A 27,178-nucleotide genomic window follows, 5' to 3' on the forward strand; every position below is an offset into this window, starting at 1 on the left:
AATCAAAAGGGCAGCATTTGCCCAAAGACAAAGTTCAGAAAGTATAAGAATCAGGGAAAAAAAGAAAAATTAAAACATACACATCCACCCAGACACACTGATATACATACATGAAAGAGATCTATAAAAATACAAACAATTTAAATTGCTAACATGTGCATTAATATACTGCAGAAGGGAGGGGAGACTTTCTATTGTCCTAATTTTAAAATAAACACACATTACTTTGTAATTTCAAATGACTGCTCTTTGTATGATAGGTAACATTTAAAGGTGCTTTAAACAATGAAATTTAAAAATACACACTGAAAGAGTTAAGAAGAATTTATATATACCAAATGTTTTCTACCTCTCTGGGAATAATAAATTGGTCAATCTTTCCTTCAATATCTTGCAGCCGGGCAGAAATTGGGGTCAGTTTAGCAGTCCGCACAGTTTCACACAGCACTTGTCGACAGTATCTGGTAAAAAAGAAAATCTTTGAAAGATGTGTATTTTGGGAGGAGTTAGAAACGTATGTACATTTAAAAAATGTCAGTCACAGGTTCCATGACCTTCTTAATTTGAAATGCCCTCATAAAGCTATTTAAAGATTTATATTATACATGATTCCATTACTGTCAAAGTTAACTCTGACTCATAGGATCCTATGATACATAATTTTGTTTAAGGAATTAACAAATAAAATAATTATAAAAATACCATATAAAATCAAGTATAAGCTGACTCTCATATCAGCCAATTCACCTAATTTTACCACAAATATTGCATAAGAAATGTGCTGAAAAACTCGGCATCTCGAAGACAAAGCGGGTGCATAAACAAATGTGGTGAAGAAAGCCGATGGTGCCTGGCTATAAAAGGATATAATGCCTGGGGTCTTAAAGGCTTGAAGATATACAAGTTGCCATCTAGCTGAGAAGCAACAAAACCCACATGGAAGAAGCACACCAGTCTGTGTGATCACAAGGTTTTGATAAGATCAGGTACCAGGCATCAAAGAACAAAAAATCATATCATGATGAATGAGGGGGGAGTGTGGAGTGGAGACCCAAAACCCATCTGTAGGCAACTGGACATCCCCGTTATAGAAGGGTTGCAGGGAGGAGGCGAGCCAGTCAGTGTACAGTCTAGCACCGAAGAAACATACAACTCTCTTCTAATTCTTTAATGCTTCCCCCCACCCCCACCCACTATCATGATCCCAATTCTACCTTACAAATATGGCTAGATCAGAGCACATACACAGGTACAGATAAGAGGTGGAAACACAGGAAATCCAGGACAGAAGAACTTCTCACAACCAGTGGTTAGAGGGGGGATACCAGGAGGGTGGAGCAAAGGTGGGGTAGAAAGGGGAAACCGATCACAAGGATCTACATATAACCCTCTCCCTGTGGGATAGACAAACAGGAAAGTGGGTGAAGGGAGATGTCGGACAGTGCAAGACATGATAATAATAATTTATAAATTATCAAGGGTTTGTGAGGGGGTAATGGAGAGGGAGGGGAAAATGAGGAACTGATACCAAGGGCTCAAGTAAAATGAAAATGTTTTGAGAATGATGATGGCAACAAATGTACAAATGTGCTTGACACAATGGATGAATGTATGGATTGTGGTAAGAGTTGTACAAGCCCCCAATCAAATCATCTTAAAAAGAAAACAGAACAACATAAAGTCGGTTTATACATAAGCATATACTGTACTAGAAGAAAATTCAAATCAGCACTCTTAAATTTTCTGAGGAGAAAAACAGAAATATGAGCATGGCACATTTGTACCATAGAGCAAAGTGCAAACACTCTGACTACAGGGACATTTTATTTGAAAACATTCTAAGTAAACTTACAAGATAGTTAGGAGAAACTATTGGTTGTTGTTTGCTGCTATCAAGTCAGCCCCAACTCAGAGCATCCCCATCCACGCACAACAGAGGCAGGTGTGGGGGGCCTGTGCCGTCCCACCATCAGCGGCAGTGATCCAGAGGGTTTCACTGGATGCTCTCGAGAGCCTCAGGCCTTTCTTCTTTGTCCTAGTCTGCAAGCTCCAGTGAAACCTGCTAAATCTCCTAACAACTCACCAGCTTTCACAGAGAGATTGAACCACTATTACCCAAACAGGGAAAAATAGTTATGGTAAATAAGGGGATGGATAACACTAGGGAGGACCCTTAGAACAAACAGTCATTCGAGATCAAAAGGGAAGGATTTACCCATGGACAAAGGTCTGAAGTTTAGGGGAGGAAAAGGAAACAGAGGAAGTGAGATAAGTGATGTTACATTGTGAGGATTTCAGTAAGATGAATAAAAATACATAAATTGTTGGCTGGTAAAGTCTGTAAGTCTTTACCCAACGCAGGATTTTTAAAAAGTAATTTATATTAAAAAGATGCAAATGGCAAAAAAAATACAAATGGCTTGGAAACTGATAGTCAACATCATAAACTGTTGAAAATTGCCAATATCAATAAATATCCCTTATACCCAGGGAGATGATTGATATATGTTCTCTAACACAGTGACAGTGATGTCTCTAAGGTGACCCAGAGATAAACCATAAAGGAATAGATTTAGGGCTTGTACTTAATTCTACCTCAATCCAAGAAGAATTAGTTCTTATGACATGGCCCTGGCTTGATGTTCACTCTCATGAAGAAATCACAGAGTATATGGGTGCTAAGTATGACGAAGAAACTAAAGGATGCCCAGCTATTAGCAGAAATAGTGTCTTGTCTTCAAACAAGCAGCTGCTTAAGTGAGGTGTCACTAAAGTCCACATGGAAGAAGTACACCAGTTTGTGTGATCCAAGGATTATCGATAATCAAACCCAAAGGAGGGAATACCATCAGCACTTCAATGATGAACACCTGGATTACAGAAGGCTACGGATGACAGTGGAAGCCCAAAATCCATATGCAGGGCCCACACATGGATTAAGCCTCCAGGAATCCCCTCTGATCATAGGTGAGGGATGTGAACAGACTTGTTATCAGAGAGAGCATTGCAAAGTCAATTAGAACAGACCCTGGTAAGTTAAAATGTTCTATCAATTGATCTTCCTTTTAACCTATTTAGAGTTACCATTTAATTTTTTAAAAAAAGGGAAGAGGAAATACAGGTAGATGAAGCATGTGATGAATGCTCTCTGGACATAAACCAGAGACACGATTAGCCTTGCTTTCATGCAGAATGCATTGCAAAATGGATTACTGCAGATACTGTTGGGTTAAAATTGAACACTTTTTCATTTGATCTCCCTTTTGACTCAATTTAAATTTGTTCTATTTATTAATATTTTCTGCTTTCTTTTGATTGAGAGTTTTCTGTGTTACTTTGTTGGTATTATATTTTATATATATCTATGAGATCCCAGAGAGGTAAACCTATAGATATTAACTGGATTAATGGTTCTGTGAGGATATGGCAGGGGTGGTTAGTGGGGAAATGGAGAGCTAGTAACAAGGAGCACAAGAAAGTAAATGTTCTGAATTTGATTGTGGAGATGACTACACAACTCTTAATATGATTAAACTATTTAATTGTATAAGGAGTCCTGGTGGTGTAGTGGTTATGAATTGGGCTGTGGTCTACAAGGTCAGCAGTTGGAAGCCCCCAGACACTCTTTGGGAGATACTCCCATAAACAGTTACTGTCTTGGAAACTCAAGGGTAAGTTCTGTAATGTCCTGCAGGGTCACTATGAGTTGGCAGTAAATATGGAGTTGGGTTGAATTGTATAATTTGTGAATTATATGCAATAAAAACTATTAAAAAAAGAAAAACTGCCAATGCAAAGAATGACAATATAGTATTAAATATATTTTTAAATCATTTTATTGGGTGCTCGTACAATTCTCATCACAATCCATACATCCATCCAATGTGTCAAGAACATATGCAGAAAATAATAATTTATGAGTGATGAAGGGTTCATGAGGTAGGGAGAGTGGAGAGGGAGGGGGAAAATGAGCAGCAGCTATTAAGGGCTCAAGTAGAAGGCAAATGTTTGAGAATGATGATTGTATGAAATATTATATTAATATAATTGTATGTGGAGGGAACACTTTCATATCTAGTAGATGAAAGTATTAACACCACCTTGCTGAAGGGTAATATGACTACATATCTCAAGATATTAAGTGTACATCACAATGAGAAGAATGAAAAGTAAAACATGGAGATCATGAAAGGGGCCAGTTCTGTTAAGCACTTTATATATAGCATCTCGCTTTAACACTCAGAAAAACTCCACACATGCTATTTTATCCTAATCTTACATATTTATAAAATGAGGCAATTGCTAAGGACCACAATGCTGGAATCTATTGATTACAGGATTCAAATTACTTCAATATTCTACTGAGTATCCTTAAGCAATAATTTCGCTTCTATAGAAATTTTGGGACTATTAGCACAGTGGCCATCTAGCTCAGAAGCAATAAAGCCAACATGGAAGAAGCACACCAGCCTGTGTGATCACAAGGTGTCAAAGGGATCAGTTATCAGACATCAAAGAACAAAAGATCCTATCATTGTGTGCTCACCTCCCCAAAATGATCGCTGAAGACAAATGTATGCATAAGCAAATGTGATGGAGAAAACTGATGGTGCCCAGCTATCAAAAGATAGAGCATCTGGGGTCTTAAAGGCTTGAAGATAAACAAGTGGTCATCTAGCTCAGAAACAACACAGCCCACATGGAAGAAGCACACCAGCCTGTGTGATCACGAGGTGTCAAAGGGATCAGGTATCAAAGAACAAAAAATCCTATCATTGTGAATAAGGGGGAGTACAGAGTGGGGACCCTAAAGCCCATCTGTAGGCAACTGAACACCCCCTTACAGAAGGTTCTCAGGGAAGAGAGGAGCCAGTCAGGGTGTGATGTAGCAACAATGAAACATACAACTTTCCTCTAGTTCTTAAATGCTTCCTCTCCCCCACTATCATGATCCCAATTCTACCTTACAAGTCTGGCTAGACCAGAGAATGTACACTGGTACAGATAGGAACTGGAAACACAGGTAATCCAGGACAGACGATCCCTTCAGGACCAAGGGTGAGGGTGGCAATACTGGGATGGTGGAGGGAAAGTAGGGTAGAAAGCATGAACTGATTACAAGGATCTACATATAAACTTCTCCCTGGAGGACGGACAACAGAAAAGTGAGTGAAGGGAGATATCGGACAGTGTTAGATATGACAAAATATTAATTTATAAATTATCAAGGGTTCATGAGAGAGGGGGAGGGGAGAACAGGGAGGGAGGGGGAAAATGAGGAGTTGATACCAAGGGAAATGCCTTTACAGAGAGACTTAACCTAAGACCTGCAGGACACACGGGAGTTTAGTAAGAAGTGGGAGGAAGAGAGACACTGCACAGAGGAAGCCTCCCCAAACCAACAAGCTCACTGCTATGGAGTCAATTCTAATTCATAGTGATCCTAAGGGTCGGAGTAGAACTGTTTTGCATTTCCAAGGCTGAAATCTTTACAAGAACAGAAAGCCTCACACCTTCCCAACACGATCACTAAAGACAAATGTGTGCATAAACAAATGATGTGAAGAAAGCTGATGGTGCCCAGCTATCAAAAGATAGACCGTCTGGGGTCTTAAAGGCTTGAAGATAAGAAAGTGGCCATCTAGCTGAGAAGCATCAAAGCCCATATGGAAGAAGCACGCCAGCATGTCTGACCATGAGGTGTAGAAGGGACCAGGTATCAAGCATCAAAGAACAAAAAATCATATCAGTGGGTGCCCACCTTCCCGATAAGATCACTGAAGACAAACATGCGCATAAGCAAATGTGGTGAAGAAAGCTGATGGTGCCTGACTATCAAAAGATAGAGCGTCTGGGGTCTTAAAGACTTGCAGATAAACAAGTGGCCATCTAGTTCAGAAGCAACAGAGCCCACATGGAAGAAGCACACCAGCCTGTGGGATCACGAGGTGTCAAAGGGATCAGGTATCAAGCATCAAAGAACAAAAAATCCTATCATTGTGAATAAGGGGGAGTACAGAGTGGGGACTCAAAGCCCACTGGTAGGCACCTGAACACCTCCTTACTGAAGGGTTGTGGGGAGGAGATGAGCCAGTCAGGGTACAGGGTAGCAATGATGAAACATGTAACTTTCCTCTAGTTCTTAAATGCTTCCTCCCCCCACTATGATGATCGCAATTCTGACTTACAAATCCAGCTAGATCAGAGGATGTATATTGGTACAGATAGCAAATGGAAACACAGGGAATTCAGGACAGATGACTGCTTCAGGACCAGTGGTGAGAGTGGCGATGCCTGGAGGGTAGAAGGAATGTGGGGTGGAAAAGGGGAATTGATTACAAGAATCTATGTATAGCCTCCTCCCCGGTGGATGGACAACAGAGATATGGGCGAGGGGAGACATCGGAGAATGTAACATGACAAAAATAATAATAATTTATGAATTATGAAAAGGGTTCATGAGGGAGGGGCGTTGGTAGGGATGGGGAAAAATGAGGAGCTGATGTTAAGGGTTCAAGTAGAAGGCAAATGTTCTGAGAATGATGATGGCAACAAATGTACAAATGTGCTTGACACAATGTATGTATGTATGGATTGTGAAAAGAATTGTAGGAGCCCCCAATAAAACGATAAAAAAAAATAGAAGAGAAACCTTCATCTTTCTCTGGTGGAGCAGCTAGTGGTTTAACTTGCAGACCTTCAGTTAGTCGCCCAACTTGTAACACACTATGCCACCAGGGCTCTGGAGAAAGATGAGTAATTTGTATAAAAATCAGGATATAAGAAAATGTGCTGCACCTCCCAAGAAATAAGAATTTCACTATAAAGGAATGCAGAAGTGTGAACAACAACAAAACGTGGTGGCAGGTAAGGGAAGAACAGTGTGCTAAGCCTAGCTTTTCAAGTGCCTTGCACGCCGTGTGCCAGGGAGATTAAACTTTCTCATAAAGGCTACAAGAGTTACTGAAGGATTTTACACTGGGAAGTCACCAGATCAGAAATGGCTGCCTTCCCAGATAGAAAGGAATCCCTAGTTCAAGATTCTCAATTTCAGTTTACATTAAAATCATCTAAGAATTAATGTTTGAAAGCTTCTATTGTCCAGGGATTGTGATGCATTTGGTTTGGGATTAGCCCCAGATACCTATATTTCAAAAACACCCTCAAACCCAAAACACAAACAAACACCGCCACCAGCCAGTCCTAGGGAGGCTGATGTAGCAAAGTACTTCCTTAAAGACCCCTCCGCCATGGAACCCTTCAGAGCAGTTCTCTTCTGTCCAACAGGGTTTTTATGGGTCAGAATGGATTTGATGACAGTAGGTTTAGTTTCATGTACCTTATCATTTTAAAGGGAAATTTTGTTTATCTATTAAAATATATAAGGAACGTGGTAGCAAATGAGCTTTTCCGCTCCCATAAAGATTTACAATCTCAGAAACTCTATCCAGGTTCACTATGATTTGGAATCAACTTAGTGGCAGTGGGGTTTTTAATTAAAATATGTACGTATATATTTTAAGTCCTATAAAAACATAATAGCTTTCCTAGATATTCACATAAGCTTTACACTCCATAAGTAAACCAGTCCAAGTTTTATCTTTTAGTAATTTTATCTTCCCTTTGTGTTCTTACCTGAGCTGCTCAATTTTCTCCAAAGTAACAGGATTCTTCCCAAATACTTGATCTATTTCTTCATATAATTTTTTCTGAACTTCTTCAGAGGTGGTTAAAAAACAGATTGCCCAGGTGCATACTACATGAAAAATATTAATAAAATGAAAATAGCTAAGTAATGGTTTGGAGGCAGAATAAGAAAAAAATATATTACCCTTTCCCCTAATGTAGACGATACATAAATGCCACCAATTCTTCACAGGATTTATACTTCATTAACAACATGAATGCTCATTAAATAAACCAACAACTAAGAAAAAGAGATAGTCTAATCTGAAGACTTTCCTTCTTAAAACTGGTAACTAGAGCCAAGTACTGTATAGTAATGATAACAAATAAAGTTCAATACCCGGGGGGTGTTCAATGTTGATGAATATAATAAATATCTGGTTCACTCAAAACCTTGTCCAATCTGAAAATTGATTTATGGGCTCACTCAGAAGCCCTAATGAAATGATTCATAAAAATTAAACTAGTAAATAGACCTGCCTATAAATATATAGCTAAATTTTCATTTCTAGTGGTAGATATACTACTTCTTAGAGCTGTGACTTGCTGTTATGTAGAATAATGGTTCTCAAAACTCATCCAGGTTGCTCCCTCCCACCCCCCATCATGACCCCAATTCTCCCTTAAAAATCCGGCTAGACCAGAGTATGCACACGGGTAAAGATAAGAGCTGAAAACAAAGGAAATCTGGGACAGATAAACCCCTCAGGGCTAATAATGGGACTAGTGATACCATGAGGGGAAGGGGAAAGGGAAGGTGGGGGAAAACAGGGGGAACCAATCACAATGATCGACAGATAACCCCCCTTCCAGGGAGACGGACAACAGAAAAGTGGGTGAAGAGAGACATCAGACAGTGTTAAGACATGGAAACAGAAAAATTTATAAATTATCAAGGGTTCATGAGGGAGTGAGGGTGGAGAAGAGAAGGGAAAAAATTAGGAGCTGATCCCAAGGGCTCAAATACAAAACATGTTTTGAAAATGATGATGGCAACATATGTACAAATGTGTGTGACATAATGGATATATGTATGGATTGTGATAAGAGCTGTATGAGCCCCCAATAAAATGATTAAAAAACAAACAAACACATCTGGAGATGACAGAGTCTACAGGACTCCTTCAGGCTATCATCCTAAAATATCCTTTTCTTGTGCAGTGAATTATTGAATATGGCCCTCCTTCTGGCACTGACAGCTGCATCCCTGATACTGAGAACTCAGCATCCACTGGAAAAAGCAATTTCTGATGATGTGGGAAAGAACTGTGAAGTGCCATCAGCAGTCTCTGCAGCCCCACCCTCTCGTGGCTTTACAGACCACAGGGTGAAGCAATTGGCTAAGGCACAGCACATTCAATTATTCTTGTAACTTTAAACTTGGTATTGAAGCGACTTCTACAGATCACCTTTCAGTCAAATAATAGACTGGCTTATGAAAAAAATAGTATCATCTATGAGTTATATGCTCCCTTAAATAAATGGCTGTAAGAGTAAGTGGTCAACAGTTTCCGAAAAGCAAAGATGAAACAGCAAGAAGAGGGAAACCAGGTCAAAGAAAATAGAACAGTGGAAACAATGAGAATCTTGACACATTGTAGAAGCAGTAACTAACAGCATGAACAAATTGTTAAAGAGGAACCTTTGCTAAAACTTGGTTTTGTTTTTTTAAGTCTGGGGAGTTGGGTGATGCCATATCTACAGAATCTGAATCATTAGGTTTGGCATGGAGTTCAGATTAATTGTGAGATTACTGCGATGAACAACCAAACTGGGAAACTAGTGATTTAGTTTACTTGTGCTTAAAGTAGTCAATGGTTTATATTCAAGGGAAATGAAAATAAAGGTACTAAAACTATATGAACACAAACAAAAAAATCAGAGTAGTAATAAATCCTTTAGGAATACACAAAATCTCTTCAAGAATGGAAATCTACAGATATGCATTACTATTTTACCTAGACTCTGAACTTACACTACCTACAGCCCCACTTTCTCTGTCAAGTGATATTTTATGTACTATTTCAGCTCATCTTAATTTGTCTAGAACAGTGGTTCTCAACCTTCCTAATGCTGCAACCCTTTCATACAGTTCCTCATGTTGTGGTGACCCCCAACCATAAAATCATTTTCATTGCTACTTCAAACCTGTAACTTTGCTATTGCTATGAAACATAATGTACATTTCTGATATGCAGGATGCATTTTCACTGTTACAAATTGAACATAATTAAAGCACAGGGATTAATCACAAACACAATATGCAATCATATATTGTGAAATATTTACTTCTAATTATAAATAAATGAAATTTTGTCTTGAAGCATGGTGTAGCATGGGTAACAGTCTTCACGCTGGATACTCGTAAGTGGGCATATCTGCATTTGGTCAGACCGCCTGGAGATGGGTAGAGGAGTGGTGTCTCGATTCCTATAATCATGGGAAATAGGTGTTTTCCAATGGTCTTAGGTGACCCCTGTGAAAGGGTTGTTTGACCCCCTAAGGGGTCGCGACCCACAGGTTCAGAACCGCTGGTCTAGAAATTATTAGTTTTTTAACATTTGCCTGATTACCCATGGTCCAATTCTTATATTCTGCACCAAATATTATCTTCAACTAAATCACTAGCTGCCAGGTAGTACTCAATGATCTTGATAATTTGCACAACCAAGAGTTTATGAAAGGCACAGGGATAAATGCTTAACCTTAACTTTATCCTGCATATGCTTTTTTTCAGCAACCTATAGAATCTATTTCACAAATGTTCTGAAAACTGTGTGCATAGCTCATAATATGGACATGAAGTACAATTTTATAACAATACACAGTCTATTAAACAACTTAGAACAAGGATATATGTATATATATATAACAGATAATCATATAACCTGAAAATATTATCACTTGAAATTAATAAACTAAACATTGCTTCTTTTGTACAATTCTATTAAAAAGAAGTCTGAGAATTTAAGCCAGTTCAGGTTCCTCAAATAAATGAATGAACAAAGCACAAACTCATATATAAAGAATACTTTGGAGTTCACATAAGAGCTAATCCTTTATTTTGGAACAGGAAAAACTACTTAATGAAGCAAGTATCTTGCCCAAGGCTAGGAAGTGGCAGAACAAGGGCTTAAGTTCCCTGGCTAACATGCTTTTCCAAAACCTTCGAGATGCCTTTTAAAAAATCCAACCCACAGGCAAAGAAAGAGTGATTCTCTAAAAACTACTCAATCTATCTGATTAAAATAATTCAAGCACAGAAATGGTCACTTTTCACCGTGTCCAAAAGACATGCAATTCAGATTTTTTTGAAGGACATTAACAAGTATATTTTAATGTTATAGAAATTTTTTTGTAAAAGATTAATACTTTAGAATAAATGCTTACAGAAATTGCAATTATTATAGAGTATGTAAACATCTCTCCTAAACCAAACTCACTGCCATGGAGTTGAGACCGACTCACAGTGACCCCATAGGACAGGGTAGAACTGCCCCTGTGAATTCCAGGACTATCTCCTTACAAGAATAGAAAGCCACATCTTTCTTTAGATGTCACTAATTTTAAAACGGGAAAAATTTGTGGGAAGTTTTCTTTAGCACTCTATTATTTTTTAAATAAATTTTCCTAAACCAGAAAAACCTAGATGTAACAGCTGAGGTGAATAAAAATTATCTAGATTTTTAACTGATGTTATATTTCTTCTAAGAATTTTATATTAATATATTTTTGTATATATACAAAATTATATATATATATATAATTTTTTTAAAACTGTGGCTTCTGTGGCTTCATTTCTGTTGGTAGACCTTAATAGCAGGCTGAACTGGAATGAAAGGGGAAAGCAGCAGCAGGATTTTGAAAAGCTCACTGCTCCACTTACAGTTCATTTTAAAGGCACTAACTGGAATTCACAATCCATAAAGCTGTGTCAGGACACTGATGACAATGTTCAGAGAAGTGGCACAGGGAACACGGAGTAAAAAATGAGACTTGTGTGAATCAAGACTTTAAAACAAGGGAGAGGAAAGAAGAGGACTTTTAAAAAAATACGATCCTGCATTAATGTTTCTTTCATTTTAGAACAGCTTTACCTTTACATATTTGTAGTTCATCTACAAAGAAAGCAATTTTTACTTACATTTTGCAGTTATCATGCAACTGGCCAGAGAAAATATCATACTGTCTTCTAGAATCTAAAGAAACAAAACTAAATTTAGAAAGTGTGAAATGCAAACTGGCCTAAATTAGGTCCTACTGAAATAGCCTAGAGTATAAAATTATGAGCAAGGAAAGAAAAACGCTTTTCTTTATGATGGAAAAACAACCTGAACATTACCCTGCTTTTTAATGCAATAAATATTTCACTGTGATGGGCTCCTGACATACTTTGACAAATAAACTGGGTCAGTCCTAGCTGTCTGAGTTGGGCCAGATGCATCAATGAAGCCTCGGGACACTGAACACACTGCCGCTCTCCCCAGAACCTGATTCCGTTCTGGGTGCAGATGGCTGTTTACAAAACACATGCACAGAAAAGCACTTGTCTGAAGGAGGAGCTAAAAGCTGGCTTGCGTATGTAGGGTAAGGCACATGATTTCTATAACAAGCAATGGTAGCAACAAAGACTACACTTCTGTCCTTTGCCTAGCAGCACCACAAACACAGCGGTGTGCTGGGCATAACAGACCTGCACTGTTAACAAGCCAAGCTACCACGCCTGCCCATGCAGGCAGAGTGGCTTAGTCTATAAAGCTTTATACGAACGAGTCTTGCGTCTTTTTGATGATCAAGAATTTTCACTCAGTATTTGTTTATTCAAATATTAAACACAGAGCTGCTTCAAATAGCTAAATAAAGACAATGATCTACTTGTATATAATAAAAGAGAACAGAACCACTGAATTTTAGAAGAGCTTGTAGATTAAAGTTCGCCTTTTTTTTTAATTTGATAAGCATTTAAAAATTGCATCACCTGTTGGTCATTAAGGTCCCCCTGCACTAGGGAGTCAATGAAAATATGTTGACCGGAGTTCCTTCCTTTCCGTTCTTGTATGACTTTCTTTAAAACGGATTCCAGTTGTGTGAGAGCTTAGGGGAAAAATAATTTTTAAGATGTAATATAAGCATTTGGAAAATTATTTTCAACCATACAGTCCCAAAGGTAAATGAATCACAACTAATAATAAAGGAAACTAATTTATGTTTAAATGCACCCACTTTCTTTCCTTCCTAATTTTATTATGCAAAGCAATAATAACTGGTGGGGGGGAAATACAGCAAACATATATGCATAATTTAAATTAGGAATGACCCAAGAAGCCTCCACAATATATATGTGCCCTCTCAATCTATACCATGTGCTGGCCTTTTACGTTATGTCCCCTTAACTCTGTTCTTCTCCCACGTCATGCAGCACTCACGCAGGGGCAGAAATACACTTAGAAGGAAGCCCCATTTTTATACTCCCCTGAACTCTCACAGGTCTAGATACTCACTTGACATTTCCATTTGAGCATCTAAAGCACATTAAATATACCTATATGAGACCTGAAAATCGGAAGCAACTGGTTGTGTGGATGGAGCAGTCTAGATGGAGCCTTAACTCCATATTAAAGTCCAGGCCTGAATTTAGAATCCATGCTGAATTTTAAAAACTGTCTTTTCTAGTCGCAGTTCATCTAACTTCAATGCTGACCCAACCAAATACCTGAAGAAGGTGCTCATTTCTCTCAAGTCTGGCAAGAGCAAGATACCACAATTCTTATTTCGAGAAGGACTTTTCAATACAGTCAAACAGCCGCCAGATGTGATAGCTTCCACTGGAGGGGTCCTGGTGAACATTAGCAACAAATCTTTCTACCAGACCCGCAGAAACATACATGATTGAGGAAGTGAATGTATACAGAGCCAGGATGGCCAGCTTCACCCTGTGAAGTTGGATGCCTTCCATCTCCAGACGATCTCTATCCCGTAACAAACCTCTTCTTTTTACTTTCAACAGAGTCTATGCCATACCTCAAACTGATCTCTGTCCCCTCAAGCTGGTTACTTCTATAGTTTCCCCATCTATTTTTTTTAACATTTTATTAGGGACTCATACAACTCTTATCACAATCCATACATATACATACATCAATTATATAAAGCACATCTGTACATTCTTTGCCTTAATCATTTTCAAAGCATTTGCTCTCCACTTAAGCCACTTGCATCAGGTCCTCTTTTTTCCCCTCCCTCCCCACTCCACCCTCCCTCATGAGTCCTTGATAATTTATAGACTATTATTTTGTCATATCTTGCCCTATCCGGCGTCTCCCTTCACCCCTTTTCTGTTGTCTGGCCTCCAGGGAAGAGGTCACATGTAGATCCTTGTAATCGGTTCCCCCTTTCCAACCCACTCACCCTCTACCTTCTCAGTATCACACCTCACACCCCTGGCCCTGAAGGTATCATCCACCCTGGATTCCCTGTGTCTCCAGCTCCTATCTGCACCAGTGTACAACCTCTGCTCTAACCAGACTTGCAAGGTAGAATTCGAATCATGGTAGTGAGCGGGGAGGAAGCATTTAGGAACTGGAGGAAAGCTGTATTCTTCATCGGTGCTACGTCGTACCCTGACTGACTCATCTCCTCCTCTAGACCCCTCTGTGAGGGGATCTCCAGTGGCCGACAAATGGGCTTTGGGTCTCCACTCTGCACTTCCCCCTTCTTTCACTATGGTAAGATTTTTTTTTTTTTGATGATGCCTTCACACCTCGTGATCGCACAGGCTGGTGTGCTTCTTCCATGCGGGCTTTGTTGCTTCTGAGCTAGATGGCCGCTTTTTCACCTTCAAGCCTTTAAGACCCCAGACGCTATCTCTTTTGATAGCCGGGCACCATCAGCTTTCTTCGCCACATTTGCTTATGCACCCATTTGTCCTCAGCGCGCACCCAATGATATGATTTTTTGTTCTTTGATGCCTGATAACTGATCCCTTCGTGACCACGTGATCACACAGGCTGGTGTGTTCTTCCATGTGGGCTTTGTTGCTTCTGAGTTAGATGGCTGCTTGTTTATCTTCAAGCCTTTAAGACCCCAGACGCTTTCTCTTTTGATAGTCGGCACCATCAGCTTTCTTCACCACATTTACTTGTTCACCCGCTTTGGCTTCAGCGGTTGTATCGGGAGAGTGAGCATCATAGAATGCCAATTTAATAGAAGAAAGTATTCATGCACTGAGGGAGTGCTTGAGTAGAGGCCCAAGGTCCTTCCGCCACCTTAATAATAAACCTATAAATATAGGCACATAGATCTATTTCCCCATCCTCATATATATATATTTGCATGTACATGTCTTTGTCTAGACCTCTATAAATGCCCTTTGACTCCTAGCTCTTTCCTCTATTTCCCTTGACCTTCCTCTTGCCCCACTACATGCTCCATCCCCACCTGGGTTACAGCTATACCTCTTCTTTACGTAACCTTACCCTTGATCATTCCCTACCAGGCTTGCTTCTCCCCCCTCACCACCAATTTGGATCCATGATGTTCCCTTGTCCCTGGGTTTGTTAACACCACTTCCTTACCCCCCACCTCCCCCTATCCCAAGTTCCCCCGGAACTGTCGGTCCCGTTGTTTTTCCTCCAGATAGTTCATCCAGGCTATCCTATTTAGACAGACCTGTGGAGATAATAACATGCACGAAAACAAGAAAGAGGAAAACAAAGGAACAGTATACAACTAAACAACAACAAACCACTGAGAAAGAACAAAACATATCAAGAAAAAAAAGCTTGCAGTCAGTTCAAGGATCGTTCGTTGGCCCTTAGGAGTGTTTTCCAATCCAGTCTGTTCAGGCACCACACCCTGGCCCCAAAGACCACCCCAGCACTCCCTGGGGAGCCCGCCGCCCCATTCCCCCGCTGTTCCGCTGCACTCCCCCAGCACTTCGCCTTGGTGTGGTGGGATCAGGTCAAGTTTCCCCATCTTATCACATATAACCTTCCTCATCTTTACTTTCTCAGGCCCCAAACCTTGGTGTCTCCCTCTGTTTCTTCCTCTCACCCTGCATCTAATCTGCCAACCCATGTTCTACCTTCAAAGTACATTAGATAAACTGTTCGTGCATCACAGAACACCATCAAGAAAGTGAAAATGCAATGAAAAGAATGGGAGTTGTGTGATTCAAGATATATGAGGTGGTATCCCCCCCCCCCACAAACAAAAAAAACCACAGGAAAATATTCTGCTGGTTGGAGTGTAGTACACACTTTCCCTGCTATGAGCTTTGAGCAACAGAGCAACTCACTCTGAGTTAGTGCCCCAGAGGCATGGCTCATGCAGCCATCACAGGGTGCAGTCTGTGGCAAAAACCAGCATGCCTCTCTTGCCCCACACACCTTACTTACCCACTCTCATTCCATGCAACTTCTTTTTGTGGATAGAGCAAATGAGGAGGGATATGAAAGGCTAGTGACAGACTTGAAGGGGTTAAAAACAAAACAAAACCAAGGGAGGTACAGTACAGTCAACCATCTAGACAGATGCGTTTCAAAAGCATTTCAAAGAATGGAATCACAGATTTGACAAATGTCTTAAGTATAATGGGGAGTACTTTGAAAGTAATAAGGTTGTTTTGTAAAAAAATCTAAACAGATAGCTTTGAAAAAAAATTCTGGTTTTTTGGGAGGTACCCCTGGTACACAGAATTCTAACAACTCAACAATAAAAAGACAAACGTATAATTTTTAAAAAACATCAATAAAAACTTAAAGTTGTGTAAATGGGCAATAAGCACATCAAAAGAGCTCTATATTATCAGTCATTAGAAGAAGACATGTCAAAAGCATGATGAAATTACCACTTTATAGATAGTAGGATGGCTAGAATTAAGTGTCTGAATGTTTGGCATAAATTCCATCTCAGTAAAGTTGTTTTAAAACAACTGAGTGTGAAGGTCAGAAAGAGAAGGCAAGAAGTGCTGAGTTTCCAGTGTCATCCTAGAAATTCAAGGCAACGTATTAAGGGGTATCATTTTCAGTTTTACCTTATCTAAGCTACATTGTGGCTCTTGCTTGGTTCAGTGCAATAGCCCCTAATTAGTCTTCCTCCTTCTGCTGCTTCCATATTAGTCTATCATAGATGCTAATCTGGTCTTTGTAAGTTTAACTCAGAAAGTATTACTCTTCTTTTCATGTTTCCAATGGGTTTCCATCGCATGCTAACAGCCTAGTCATGTGTGTCTTATAAAGTCTCTTCTGCAATCCTTCTCACCACCCCTCATTTTATGCATCTCCTGAATCTCTTCACTTCAACAACACTGACCTCCCTGGTTTAACTTAAATATACCAGAAGAACCACACTTCAAAGACGTGGCAATTACTTTTCATCTACCTGGAATAGTGTTACCCTGAGCATGTGGATATCGTCATAATTTGCATAACTGATTACCTCACTTCTTGCAAGTTTTTGCTCAAAGGTCACAGGGATTTTGTCTTCTATGCATAGAATAATGTCTAGTACATAGCAGGCCTTAATAAATAAAAGGTGGCTTCAAAATGTTCATGGAAAAGTTGAATTAAAGGATTCTGAAAACATCCATGCAATTTTGACGCTTCTCATATTTATTGAAAAATGAATGAAAAGAATACCATGAAGCAATTCGATTAAATATGAAAATACCCCTCCCTGGGGACGGACAACAGAAAAGTGGGTGAAGGAGACGTCGGACAGTGTAACACTTGACAAAATAATAATTTATAAATTATCAAGGGCTCGTGAGGGAGGGGGTTCAAGGGAGGGAGAGGGAACAATGAGGAGCTGATGCCAGGGGTTTAAGTGGAGAGCAAATGTTTTGAGAATGATGAGGGCGAGGAATGTACAAATGTGCTTGACACAATTGCTGTATGTACGGATACATACACTAAGAGCCGTATGAACCCTCAATAAAATGATCATAAACAAATATGAAAATAACTCATTATTCCAATGCAATTTATTCTGCTTAATTCTAAAACAAAAGCAACAAGGGAGGATGATTTGGCGGGCTAACTTAAAAAGAATAGACCATGAAGATGCAACCCAACACATAACCACTACCACACCAGGACTCCCTTGAAGAGGGCATTATACAAACTAACTTCATGCATAGTATCTATTATTAATGGCTTTTACAATGTCCTGGCAAATTGCTTTCTTAGGACTGCCCTATAAGATGTACCATCTACAGCACCTTCGTTCTGCAGGCTGCTAGAGATTATTTTACATAATTACTTTTTCTTCTCTTTAAGTTAAAAAAAAAAAAAACTAAAATCACACTGTAGAAAATATAAGGGAAAAGGATAATTAAGAGTGATCATCTTACCATGCTCAAATTGTTTTTTCCGAGTTGTACTTTTATCAAGAGACCCATCTAAGAAGCCTTTTCCAATCTCAGACCAAACCTGGAAATAGAAGATCTAGTAGGTAGATTTCTAAATATACAGAGTTAACTGGGTAATTCCTTTTTCACCAATAGATCTAGTCATTAATCTCTCCTTTAATGAGGGCTGCATAGTCATTTACTCCAGTTTAAGAACAGGCTATAATATACTTCAGTGATTTAATTCAATCAAGGCCTCCTTCAAATTAATTATAATTGGAAAGTGAAAAGTTGTTTTTATTTAAAGAGACTAAGATGGGAAAGTGGAAGAAAGTATACAACAATAGAATCAATTTTGGGTGTCATGATATTATCACAGATAAATAAAATTCACAGATAATTCAAAAAATGTTTTCATCTGATATGTTCACAAATATTAGTTGAGATTGTGAAAAAGGTTAGAAAACGAATCTAGGGCTTAGGGACAATAAGCAGCAAAGGAAAAATAAATGTATATTAATTATAACTCTAAAGTTATTAAGGAAAAGTAAATTATGGTGTAAGAACACAAAACTTATTATTCAATGAATAACTACTTGAAAAATTATTGGTAGCACTTTTATAACAGACTTGCTAAGTATTGAAAGAAAATTTTGGTCATACTTTTCTATTATTTCAAAAACTGCTTTAAAAATGCTCAATTAAAAAAATAATCAATTTTTTAAAGGGTAACAATTAATTTTGCTTGCATTGTTCTTTTTATCACAAAATATGTAAATCTAGTTTTATAGCTAGACCAGACTTATGCAATATTTATGGCCAACTATGTTTATAAGCACTATTTTTTATGTCTTATTAGTAGTATGTATTAAAATACATCTATAAGGTTATATGTCATGTTTCCAGTCCCCAAAACAAAGATCAGATTTTTATTCTTTTTTTTTTTTTCAAAGATCAGATTTTTAAAAATTCTCAGAATAAAATGCAATAAAGAAAACTTAAAAAAAAAAGGCACATTCAACTTGTCAGAACGGACTTACAAAAGCATCACAGGAACGACACTTCGTGCTAAATCAGGCACTACTTGTGCCACAAAATCTTACAGTTCCCTTTGAAAGACACAGTCTGGGTCATTTAACTAAGCAGTCTGGTGAAAAGCCCTATATTTACCGTGCCATGATTCTTCTGGAAGCAAATGACCTCCTGGTCATCTTCAAAGGTCCTGCCCATGACCATCTGTGTAACAAACTTCATAGTAAAGCCAAGCATGTGCTGGCAGAGGGGAACATGCTGAGACTCTGGATAGGCGAGCCATTTATCTAATAATTCTTCTGAAAGCTGAAAGACAACAGAGAACACAATCATTTACTATCTCCTGAGAAGCACAGGTGATGCTGTGGATGAAGTGCTGAGCGGCTAACCACAGGGTTGGCTGTTCAAAACCGTCCGTTGCTTGTGGGAAAAGACGAGGCTACTGCCCGTAAAGACTGTCTTAGAAATCCTAGAAAGGGCATGGGAGTGAGTTTTGGAGGAGTTATTATTTTTTCCCTCTTTTTTTCTTTGCTATATCCTAGAAAAACTCAGCAAGAAATAAAATCTTCCCAGTCTGTCATTCCTTCATTCAGCAAACATTTCTTAAGTCTCTTATAGAAAAAACCCCAAACTGTCAAATGAAAAAGATCTTAATCTTAGAAGTCAGACAGCCTTGGTTTTACTTCTGGCTCTGTCATTAGAAGTGATATGACTTGGGAAATTTGTTTACTAATCTTTCAGAGGTTCAAGTGCTTCACCTGGTGCTTCCCATCTAAATAGGAATGACAAGTCCTCCCTCTGTGATAGGAATGACACCTCATACAGTGTGTAAGGAATTGGAAAAGTGTCATGAATAAGCCCCTCTCACGATAGGAATTCAGTTGTAAACCCATTCCCAATACCAACTCTGCGAATTTTTGTCACAGTACAGAGGGTTAAAATTAAAGTTTGTGGAAAACAAAATATTCAAAAGGCTTAGCATTACATAGGTTTACACCAACATAAAGCACAAGGAATAGATAAAAAGTGGTCTTTGGAGAAGGAGAACGCCTCAATGACCCCAAGTATCGAGAGGAATGAATTTTTGAGATTTGGCCATAATATGATTTTCTGAATATGAAATCGAGGAGTCACTGGATTAATAATTACCTGGGACATGGAAGGGGAGGTGGGGGGGAATGGAGAATGAGTATGAGAAGAAAGTGTTCTGAAATTCATTGTGGTGATGATTGTACAACTCTTCTTAATATGACTGAAGGATTCAACTGTATGCTAGGTGTATATGCCAATAAAACGGCTTTTTTAATTACTATATTACCAAATATCAAAATTGTTTGCTTTAGAAAACATTCCTTTTCTTAATAAGTATGGAAATTTTGTCTCAAAACAATTCTCAGCTGTCGCAATGGCCTGCACAGAAAAGGAAACTTCCTGGGAGGCTACTGCTGCGAGCGCTGGAGGCATGGGTGCGTGGCCACAGCAGCAGTAGGGTGATAGAGTTAAAGCTATGAAACAAAAGAAATGTATCAATCAAACATTTTCTATCTCGGAAAACTATCCTCCAAAAATGAAGGAAAAATCAATACATTCCCAGACAAGAACTGGGGAGCTTCTCACTAGTGACTTGCGCGACAGGAAATGCTAAAGGGAGTGTCCAGGAGCACTGTATATTGCATTTCTAAATCCGCTTTTCTTATTCCTGAAGTTATAAGAGAAAAATTACAATGGTATTATTAATGTGCCCATAATATATAGACCAGTGGTTCTCAACCTTCCTAATGCCACGACCCTTGTGTTGTGGTGACCCCCCCAACCATAAAGTTATTTTTGTTGCTACTTCATAACTGTAATTTTGCTACTGTTATGAATTGGGTGACCCCTGTGAAAGGGTCGTTCGACCCCCAAACAGGTCGTGACCCACAGGTTGAAAATTGGTGATATAGACATAACTTGTGACAATAACACTGTGGGGAGGGAGCAATAACGAGCAGAATCTAAGTATATTATGAAAACTAAGTTGGTATTAATTCCAACTTGCTTGTTATAATCTTAACTAAAATATTCAATAACCACTGAGAAAAAATTTTAAACTACAGAAAAAGAAATGAAAAGGAAAACCAAATAGTACATTAAAAAATTCTCCAATTAAAAGGCACTAATAGGCAAGATGAATTTTTTTAATCACATGTGGTCTTATAGATATGTTATCTATAAAAGACTCATTTTTTACTTAAAGACACAAACAGGTTCAAAGGGAAAGGATGGAAACAAATATTATCGATAGGCTATAAGCAGAGACAGAGTGGAGCTCGAACCAAAGGGGGGGACATAGGTATAAACAATCAGAAAGAGACAGACAAAAAAGTGTCACAACAAAGAATAGTAGAAATACACACACACACACACACACACTTAGCGAGAGAGCAAGGGTTCAGTCCAACAAGATGACAGGAAACTTCCAAACGAATAAGCACTCAACAAGATTCTCAAAATGTCTGAAGCAAACACTGTCAGAAAGGATGGGAGAAACAAGTGCTTCCACGCCAGAGTATCATATCCTAGTCTCACTAGCGCACAGAAAAACTAGTCAGATGATCAATGTGACAAAGAGGAACTGAGTAAGTACGCGAGAACTAAGAAGCAACTGTCCAATAGTCCATCCGTCTGCAGGGACCATTTTCCTCAAGTAACTGACTACATTCTCCAGCAGAGACCACAGGTCAGGACACAGAACAAGTCTCCATACATTTTAGAAGATTTAAAATCATACAAAGTATCTTCTCTTACCACAATGGAAAGAAACTCAAAGTCAGTCACAGGAGAGCCAGCAAACTGGCATGTCCATGGAAGCAGGGCTGGGAAGTAGTCCTAGTTAATTCTAGAATAAGGGCCCAGGCTTAGAGTACTCTTTGGGAGACATAGAACTGTCAGCTAAGTCTCAGGAATCAGTTAATGATCTTTATGGACCAAGAGGAAAACAGGTTATCTGGTATATTCGTATTATTTTTCTCCAACTTTATAAATCATTTGGAGACCTTGAAAATGTCTAGTCCTCCTTCTCCCATGTTCTATATTAGCACACCTGAGTAAACTTCTAAGAATCTTCATTTTTTAACAAGGTGTGTTTCAAATGAGAAACACTGGCTTAAAATCTGTCCTGAAAATAAAAGACAAATCAATTGAAGTAACAAACGTGTCCAGACTCTATCCATGCCCCGTTATTGCAACTGTTTGAATTTTAAGATATTTCCTGGTTTTTTTAGTTTTGTTTGGGGTGGGGGTTGGGGCATGGTAGTGGGGCAGGAGGATTGAGGGGTTTGCTTTCATTTGGGTTTTTTTTGTTTAAGATTTCATGAAAATAAAAGTCAGCTTAGAGAGGTAAAAAAAAGACTATGAATGAGTATTGTCTCGGTTCTTAAAAGTTTGCAAGTGGCCACCTAAGTAAGATACACCCACTGGTATCTACTCATCTGAACAAAAGAACATGAAGGAAACCCAAGACTCAAGGAAGAAACTAGTCCACAGGATGAACAGCTCAAATGAACTTAGGTTAGCTTGAAACAGAAGAACCAGAGGTGCCTGGCTATCACTACTGTTGACTATGGACCCAGTCAGGAAAAATGTACAACAAAACTCAAATTCCTATAAAAGAGCAGACTTATTGAACTGATAGAGACAAAAGCAATCCCAAAGACTATGGTTCTAAAATACAAGAGGGCTTCAATTTTTTTTTTAACTGGAGGAATAGAATTAAAAGACAATGGAATTTTTCCACAAATATTTTTGGAATCCCCACTCCATGCTCTCTGAACTTGAGAAGTAACAGATTGGCTAATGAAATAAATAGTATCACTGTGAGGAATGTGCTCTCTTAAAGATTTAAGACAAAACTGTCAGCCTATACCAAAAGCACCAAGAAGGCAAAGAGGGACAGGAATGTAACAGGATTAGCGGAAACAAACAACATGGAAATAATGAGAAGTGTGGCCAATGCATGGGACAGTTTACTGTGGTCTGTGTTTTCTTGTATTTCACTTAAAAACAGTAAAATTACATTAAATTAAGGAATATCAGATTATGCCAATAATAAAAAGCATATTGTATCATCTATTGCATTGTAGAACTCAAGGCTAAACTATTTCAAACCTTACCTTTATCAAGAGAGCAAAGTTACTCTGCAAAGCATTAGTCACACCATTTTCATATATTTTCTTTTGCTTGTGCTTTTCACTTGCACTTCCACCACCAGATTGATACCTCAGTAATGACTTCAGCATAGTTTCAAAAGGGTCCGCTGGAACAGAAAAGGTGATTATTTCAAAATGGTCAAAATAACATAGAAATTTCCCCTTCTGCCCTCCTCTCCAAAAAAACAATTTCTCCAGCAAGAAATTAAACAGATCAAAGTCAGTGAGTGATTGCAGGTGAGGACATGGAAATTTTCTTTACAAATCACCTAATTCTCTTTCTTAAAAAGAAACAGCATGAGGGAGGTGGCAGTGGGGAGGGAATGGAAAAAAGAGGACTTGATGCAAAGAGCTTAAATGGAGAGCAAATGCTTTGAAAATGATGAGGGCAAAGAATGTACAGATGTGCTTTACACAACTGATGTACATGTGGATTGTGATAAGAGTTGTATGAGTCCCTAATAAAATGTTAAAAAAAAAAAGAGAGAAAGAAATAGCATAAGAAACCATGGAAATTAGCAAAGATACAACATCCTTACTCAGAATTCCTCTGGAAGGCATCACTGATTCTATCCATTTTTTACCTACATAACTATAATGCATGTGATTAATAACAACAAAACCAAAACCAAATATAAGAGCAGATACCCCCTCCCAAAAAAATGGAACTGTGCTGGGCATAGCAGAGCTTCCGTAGTACGCATTTTTCCCACTAGAAGAGCATCGAGCAACTCCCTCTGAGTTAGTGCACCTAGTGGCATCGTCTGGAAAGGTTCTCTCTGGTCACAGGGAATTTACTTGGAAAAGCAGTTTCACGTGAACCTCATTTCTTTTCAAGCTTTTAGAAAACAGTTTTATTGGCACATAATCCACATCTCATATAATTCAATAGTGCAATCACATCAAGAGGAGTTGTACAATCATTACAAGCCATGCTGCTTTTTTTCTAATGGCACCGAATATTTAACATGGAAAGAATAAATCGGTCAACTGTTCTTCCAAGAGTAAACATTTACTATGTGTATTTCTTTTCATTTGGGGCTCATACAGCTCTTTTCACAATCCATACATGCAAGCATTGTGTGTCAAACACACCTGTACATATGTTGTCATCATCTTTTTCAAAACATTTTCTACTTGAGCCCTTGGTAGCTCATTTTCCCCTCCTCCTCCACTCTCCTTCCAAGTCTCCTTGATAATTTATAAATTGTTTTCATGTCTTACACCAACCACTGTCTCCCTTTATCTAGTTCTCTGCAGTCTGTCCCTCTGGGAAGCAGGCTATATGTCGATTATTGTAATTGATTCCCCCTTATTCCCCCTCCCACCTTCCCCATATTACTAATCCCCTAATAGGTCCTGAGAGGTTTATCTGTTATGGATTCTCTGTGTTGCAACCTCTTATCGGTACCAGTATACATGTTCTGGTATAGCGAGATTTGTAAGATAGAATTGGGGTCATGATAGTGGGGGAGAAGGAAGCATTAAAGAACTAGAGGAAGGTTGTGTGTTTTGTCGGTGCTTGTGGCCCTTCTGACGGGGTGTCCAATTGACTACTTCGAACCTCATTTTTTGTGATGACCAATTTAAGAGGCATGTGGCTATGAAACTGTGTTTCCTGCTGTGGGGAGCGGGTATGCTGAAGAAACACAGAAACCACTGTGATGCTAATTAAACACTGCTGCTAAGGACAGCACAATGGGAAAAACTCAAGTGTATGAGTGGTTTTCTCATGTCAAAAATGGTGAAATGTCATTTGATATGACAAACCTCATTGAGGATATTGTCAACTTCCTGGACAGATGAAAATGTCGACTTGAACTTCATTCCACCAGTCAGACTGTTAATCAAGCTTTCTATTTAGAGGTTCTAAAAAGATTGCATAACAGTGTATGACCAAAAAAAACCTGATTTGTGGCAGACAGGGGACTGGTTTTGCCACCACAACAATGCACCTGCTCACGCAGCCATCTCAGTGTGCCAGTTTTTGGCAAAAAAAAAACAAAAACAGCATGCCTCTTTTGTCCCACATACCTTACTCATCTGACCTCGCTCTTGTGGAACCTCTTTTTGTTTCCATGAATGAACAGAGACATGAAAGGACAGCAATTTGACAATAATGTCTAAGAGGAGAAGAAAAAACGAGGGAGGTGCTGTCAGCCATCCAAATACATGAGTTTGAAAATGTTTTCAAAAACTGTGTCACAGATTTGACAAATATATTAGGTGTAATGGAGAGTACTTTGAAGGTGATAAGGTTGTTTTGTTAGAAAATTTAAATATATAGCTTTGAAAGAAAATTCCGGTTATTTTGGGGGGTACCCTCTCATGGCCTAAGACAAAATGGGTACATTTATATGTGTTCACTATTACACAGTACACATATTACAGTTAAAATTATTTAGATTTTGTCATTTTAAGTTTAATGATTATACTGCTTTCACCAAAAAGGCACATGTTCAATGTAAAAAAAAATGTAGACAATATAAGAAAATATGACGGAAGTAAAGTTCATCTTCCACCTCAACACTCAGAGAAACTGTGAGCATTCTAGAGAAAAAAAAAACCCATTTTTATTTGTAACCCATAGATTATTATGGTTAAAAATCTTTTGTTTATTAGCCATTTGCATTTATTCTCTTTAAATCATCTATTTTTGGCTTTTTCTTCAATGGTGTTTCATTAGATTATGTGTGTGTATGTAAAAGTGTTTATTTATAGTTATATATGTGGTAAACAGTTTTCCTATTTCCCTTAAAACTTTTCCATGGTGCCTTTTTAGTTTAGAAAATATAGTAATTATTTACTACGTGATAAAGGTATCAATAGTTCATCACAGATTCACTGGTGGACAACCTTTTTTCACCTCTCAGCTTCTCTAAGGTGCTTTTTATTGTACTGGATGATAAAAGTATGATTTCGGGAGGTGGGAACAGAGAGGGAGGGGGAAAAATGAGAAGCTGATACCAAGGGCTCAAGTAGAAAGCAAATGTTTTGAGAATGATGATGGCAATAAATGAATAAATGTGCTTGACACGATGGCTGTGTGGATTGTGATGATTAAGAATTGCACAAGCCCCCAATTAAAGGATCGAAAAAAAAAGGCTTTTGCCCTGGGGTGTGGGGTGATTTCCTGTGCTTGCTTTGACGGCACATAGACTAAAATCGGAATGATAGAGGAGACTAGCATGGCCCCTGCGCAAGGATGACACACAAATTCACAAAGCGTTCCATTAAAAAAAAGTATATCTTTCATTTACTCTAGATTTCTGATACACTAACTACTTGATGGCACATTTATTCCCCTCAGTGTATTCTTTTTAGGCTTTTCCTGGTTGTTCATGTCCATTTACTTTCTAGATGTACTGTGGAATTATTTTTTTCAGTTTACAAAGAAAATCCTGTTAGAATTTGTATTACAATTTCATTACAAACCCATAAATTAAAGAGAAAAAAGATACACAGTATTTTGTCTTGAATGAGTTAATGACTATTAAAGACTAATTTAGTTCAATGTCTAGCACATAGTATGACCCATTCAATATATTAGTTACTCCTAGTCTGATGTTAGGCTCCATCGAGCGGATGCTGACTCACTGCAACGCCATGCACATTAAAACCAAACACTAGCCTATCCTGCACCATCCTCACAACTGTTTCCATGTTTCAGTCCACTGTCGCAGCCACTGCGCCAATCCATCTCCTTGCACGTCGTCGTCTTTTCTGCGGAGCTTCTACTTCACCCAGCAGGAGTCCTTTCCCAGGGACTACCAGTTTCTGCTGATAGCAAATCCAAAGTCTTGCCGTTCTCAGCTGCTTTCATTCTTGTATTTCTTCCAAAGTAGATTTGTTCGTTGTTCTGACAGTCCTGGGTACTTTCAATATTCTTCACCAGCACAATTCAAATGCATCGATTCTTCTCTGG

At 38.6% G+C, this 27,178-nt stretch overlaps 1 protein-coding gene and 1 non-coding gene across 7 annotated transcripts in view; one reads left to right on the forward strand and one right to left on the reverse strand.

Annotated features, from left to right (window-relative positions):
* CYP20A1 (cytochrome P450 family 20 subfamily A member 1) overlaps positions 1–27,178 on the reverse strand; it is a 51,920-nt gene that overhangs the window by 19,511 nt on the left and 5,231 nt on the right. For all 6 annotated transcript variants that reach the window (XR_012779378.1, XR_012779377.1, XM_075530012.1 and 3 more), the window contains exons 4-10: positions 23,218–23,360; positions 19,205–19,372; positions 18,038–18,116; positions 12,665–12,780; positions 11,831–11,885; positions 7,636–7,756; positions 350–461 (exon numbers count right to left, since the gene is read on the reverse strand). Coding sequence is in view for 4 of the 6 variants with exons in the window: in XM_075530012.1 (XP_075386127.1) it covers positions 350–461; positions 7,636–7,756; positions 11,831–11,885; positions 12,665–12,780; positions 18,038–18,116; positions 19,205–19,372; positions 23,218–23,360 (794 nt within the window). In the remaining 2 variants the exon portion in view is untranslated. The remainder of the gene's footprint in view (positions 1–349; positions 462–7,635; positions 7,757–11,830; positions 11,886–12,664; positions 12,781–18,037; positions 18,117–19,204; positions 19,373–23,217; positions 23,361–27,178) is intronic.
* LOC142425130 (U6 spliceosomal RNA) lies at positions 26,389–26,493 on the forward strand. Its single transcript, XR_012779502.1, has one exon. It is a non-coding gene; the product is annotated as a U6 spliceosomal RNA (small nuclear RNA).

Source organism: Tenrec ecaudatus, chromosome 13 (genome assembly GCF_050624435.1).
Source record: "Tenrec ecaudatus isolate mTenEca1 chromosome 13, mTenEca1.hap1, whole genome shotgun sequence".
In the NCBI taxonomy this organism is placed as follows: domain Eukaryota; kingdom Metazoa; phylum Chordata; class Mammalia; order Afrosoricida; family Tenrecidae; genus Tenrec; species Tenrec ecaudatus.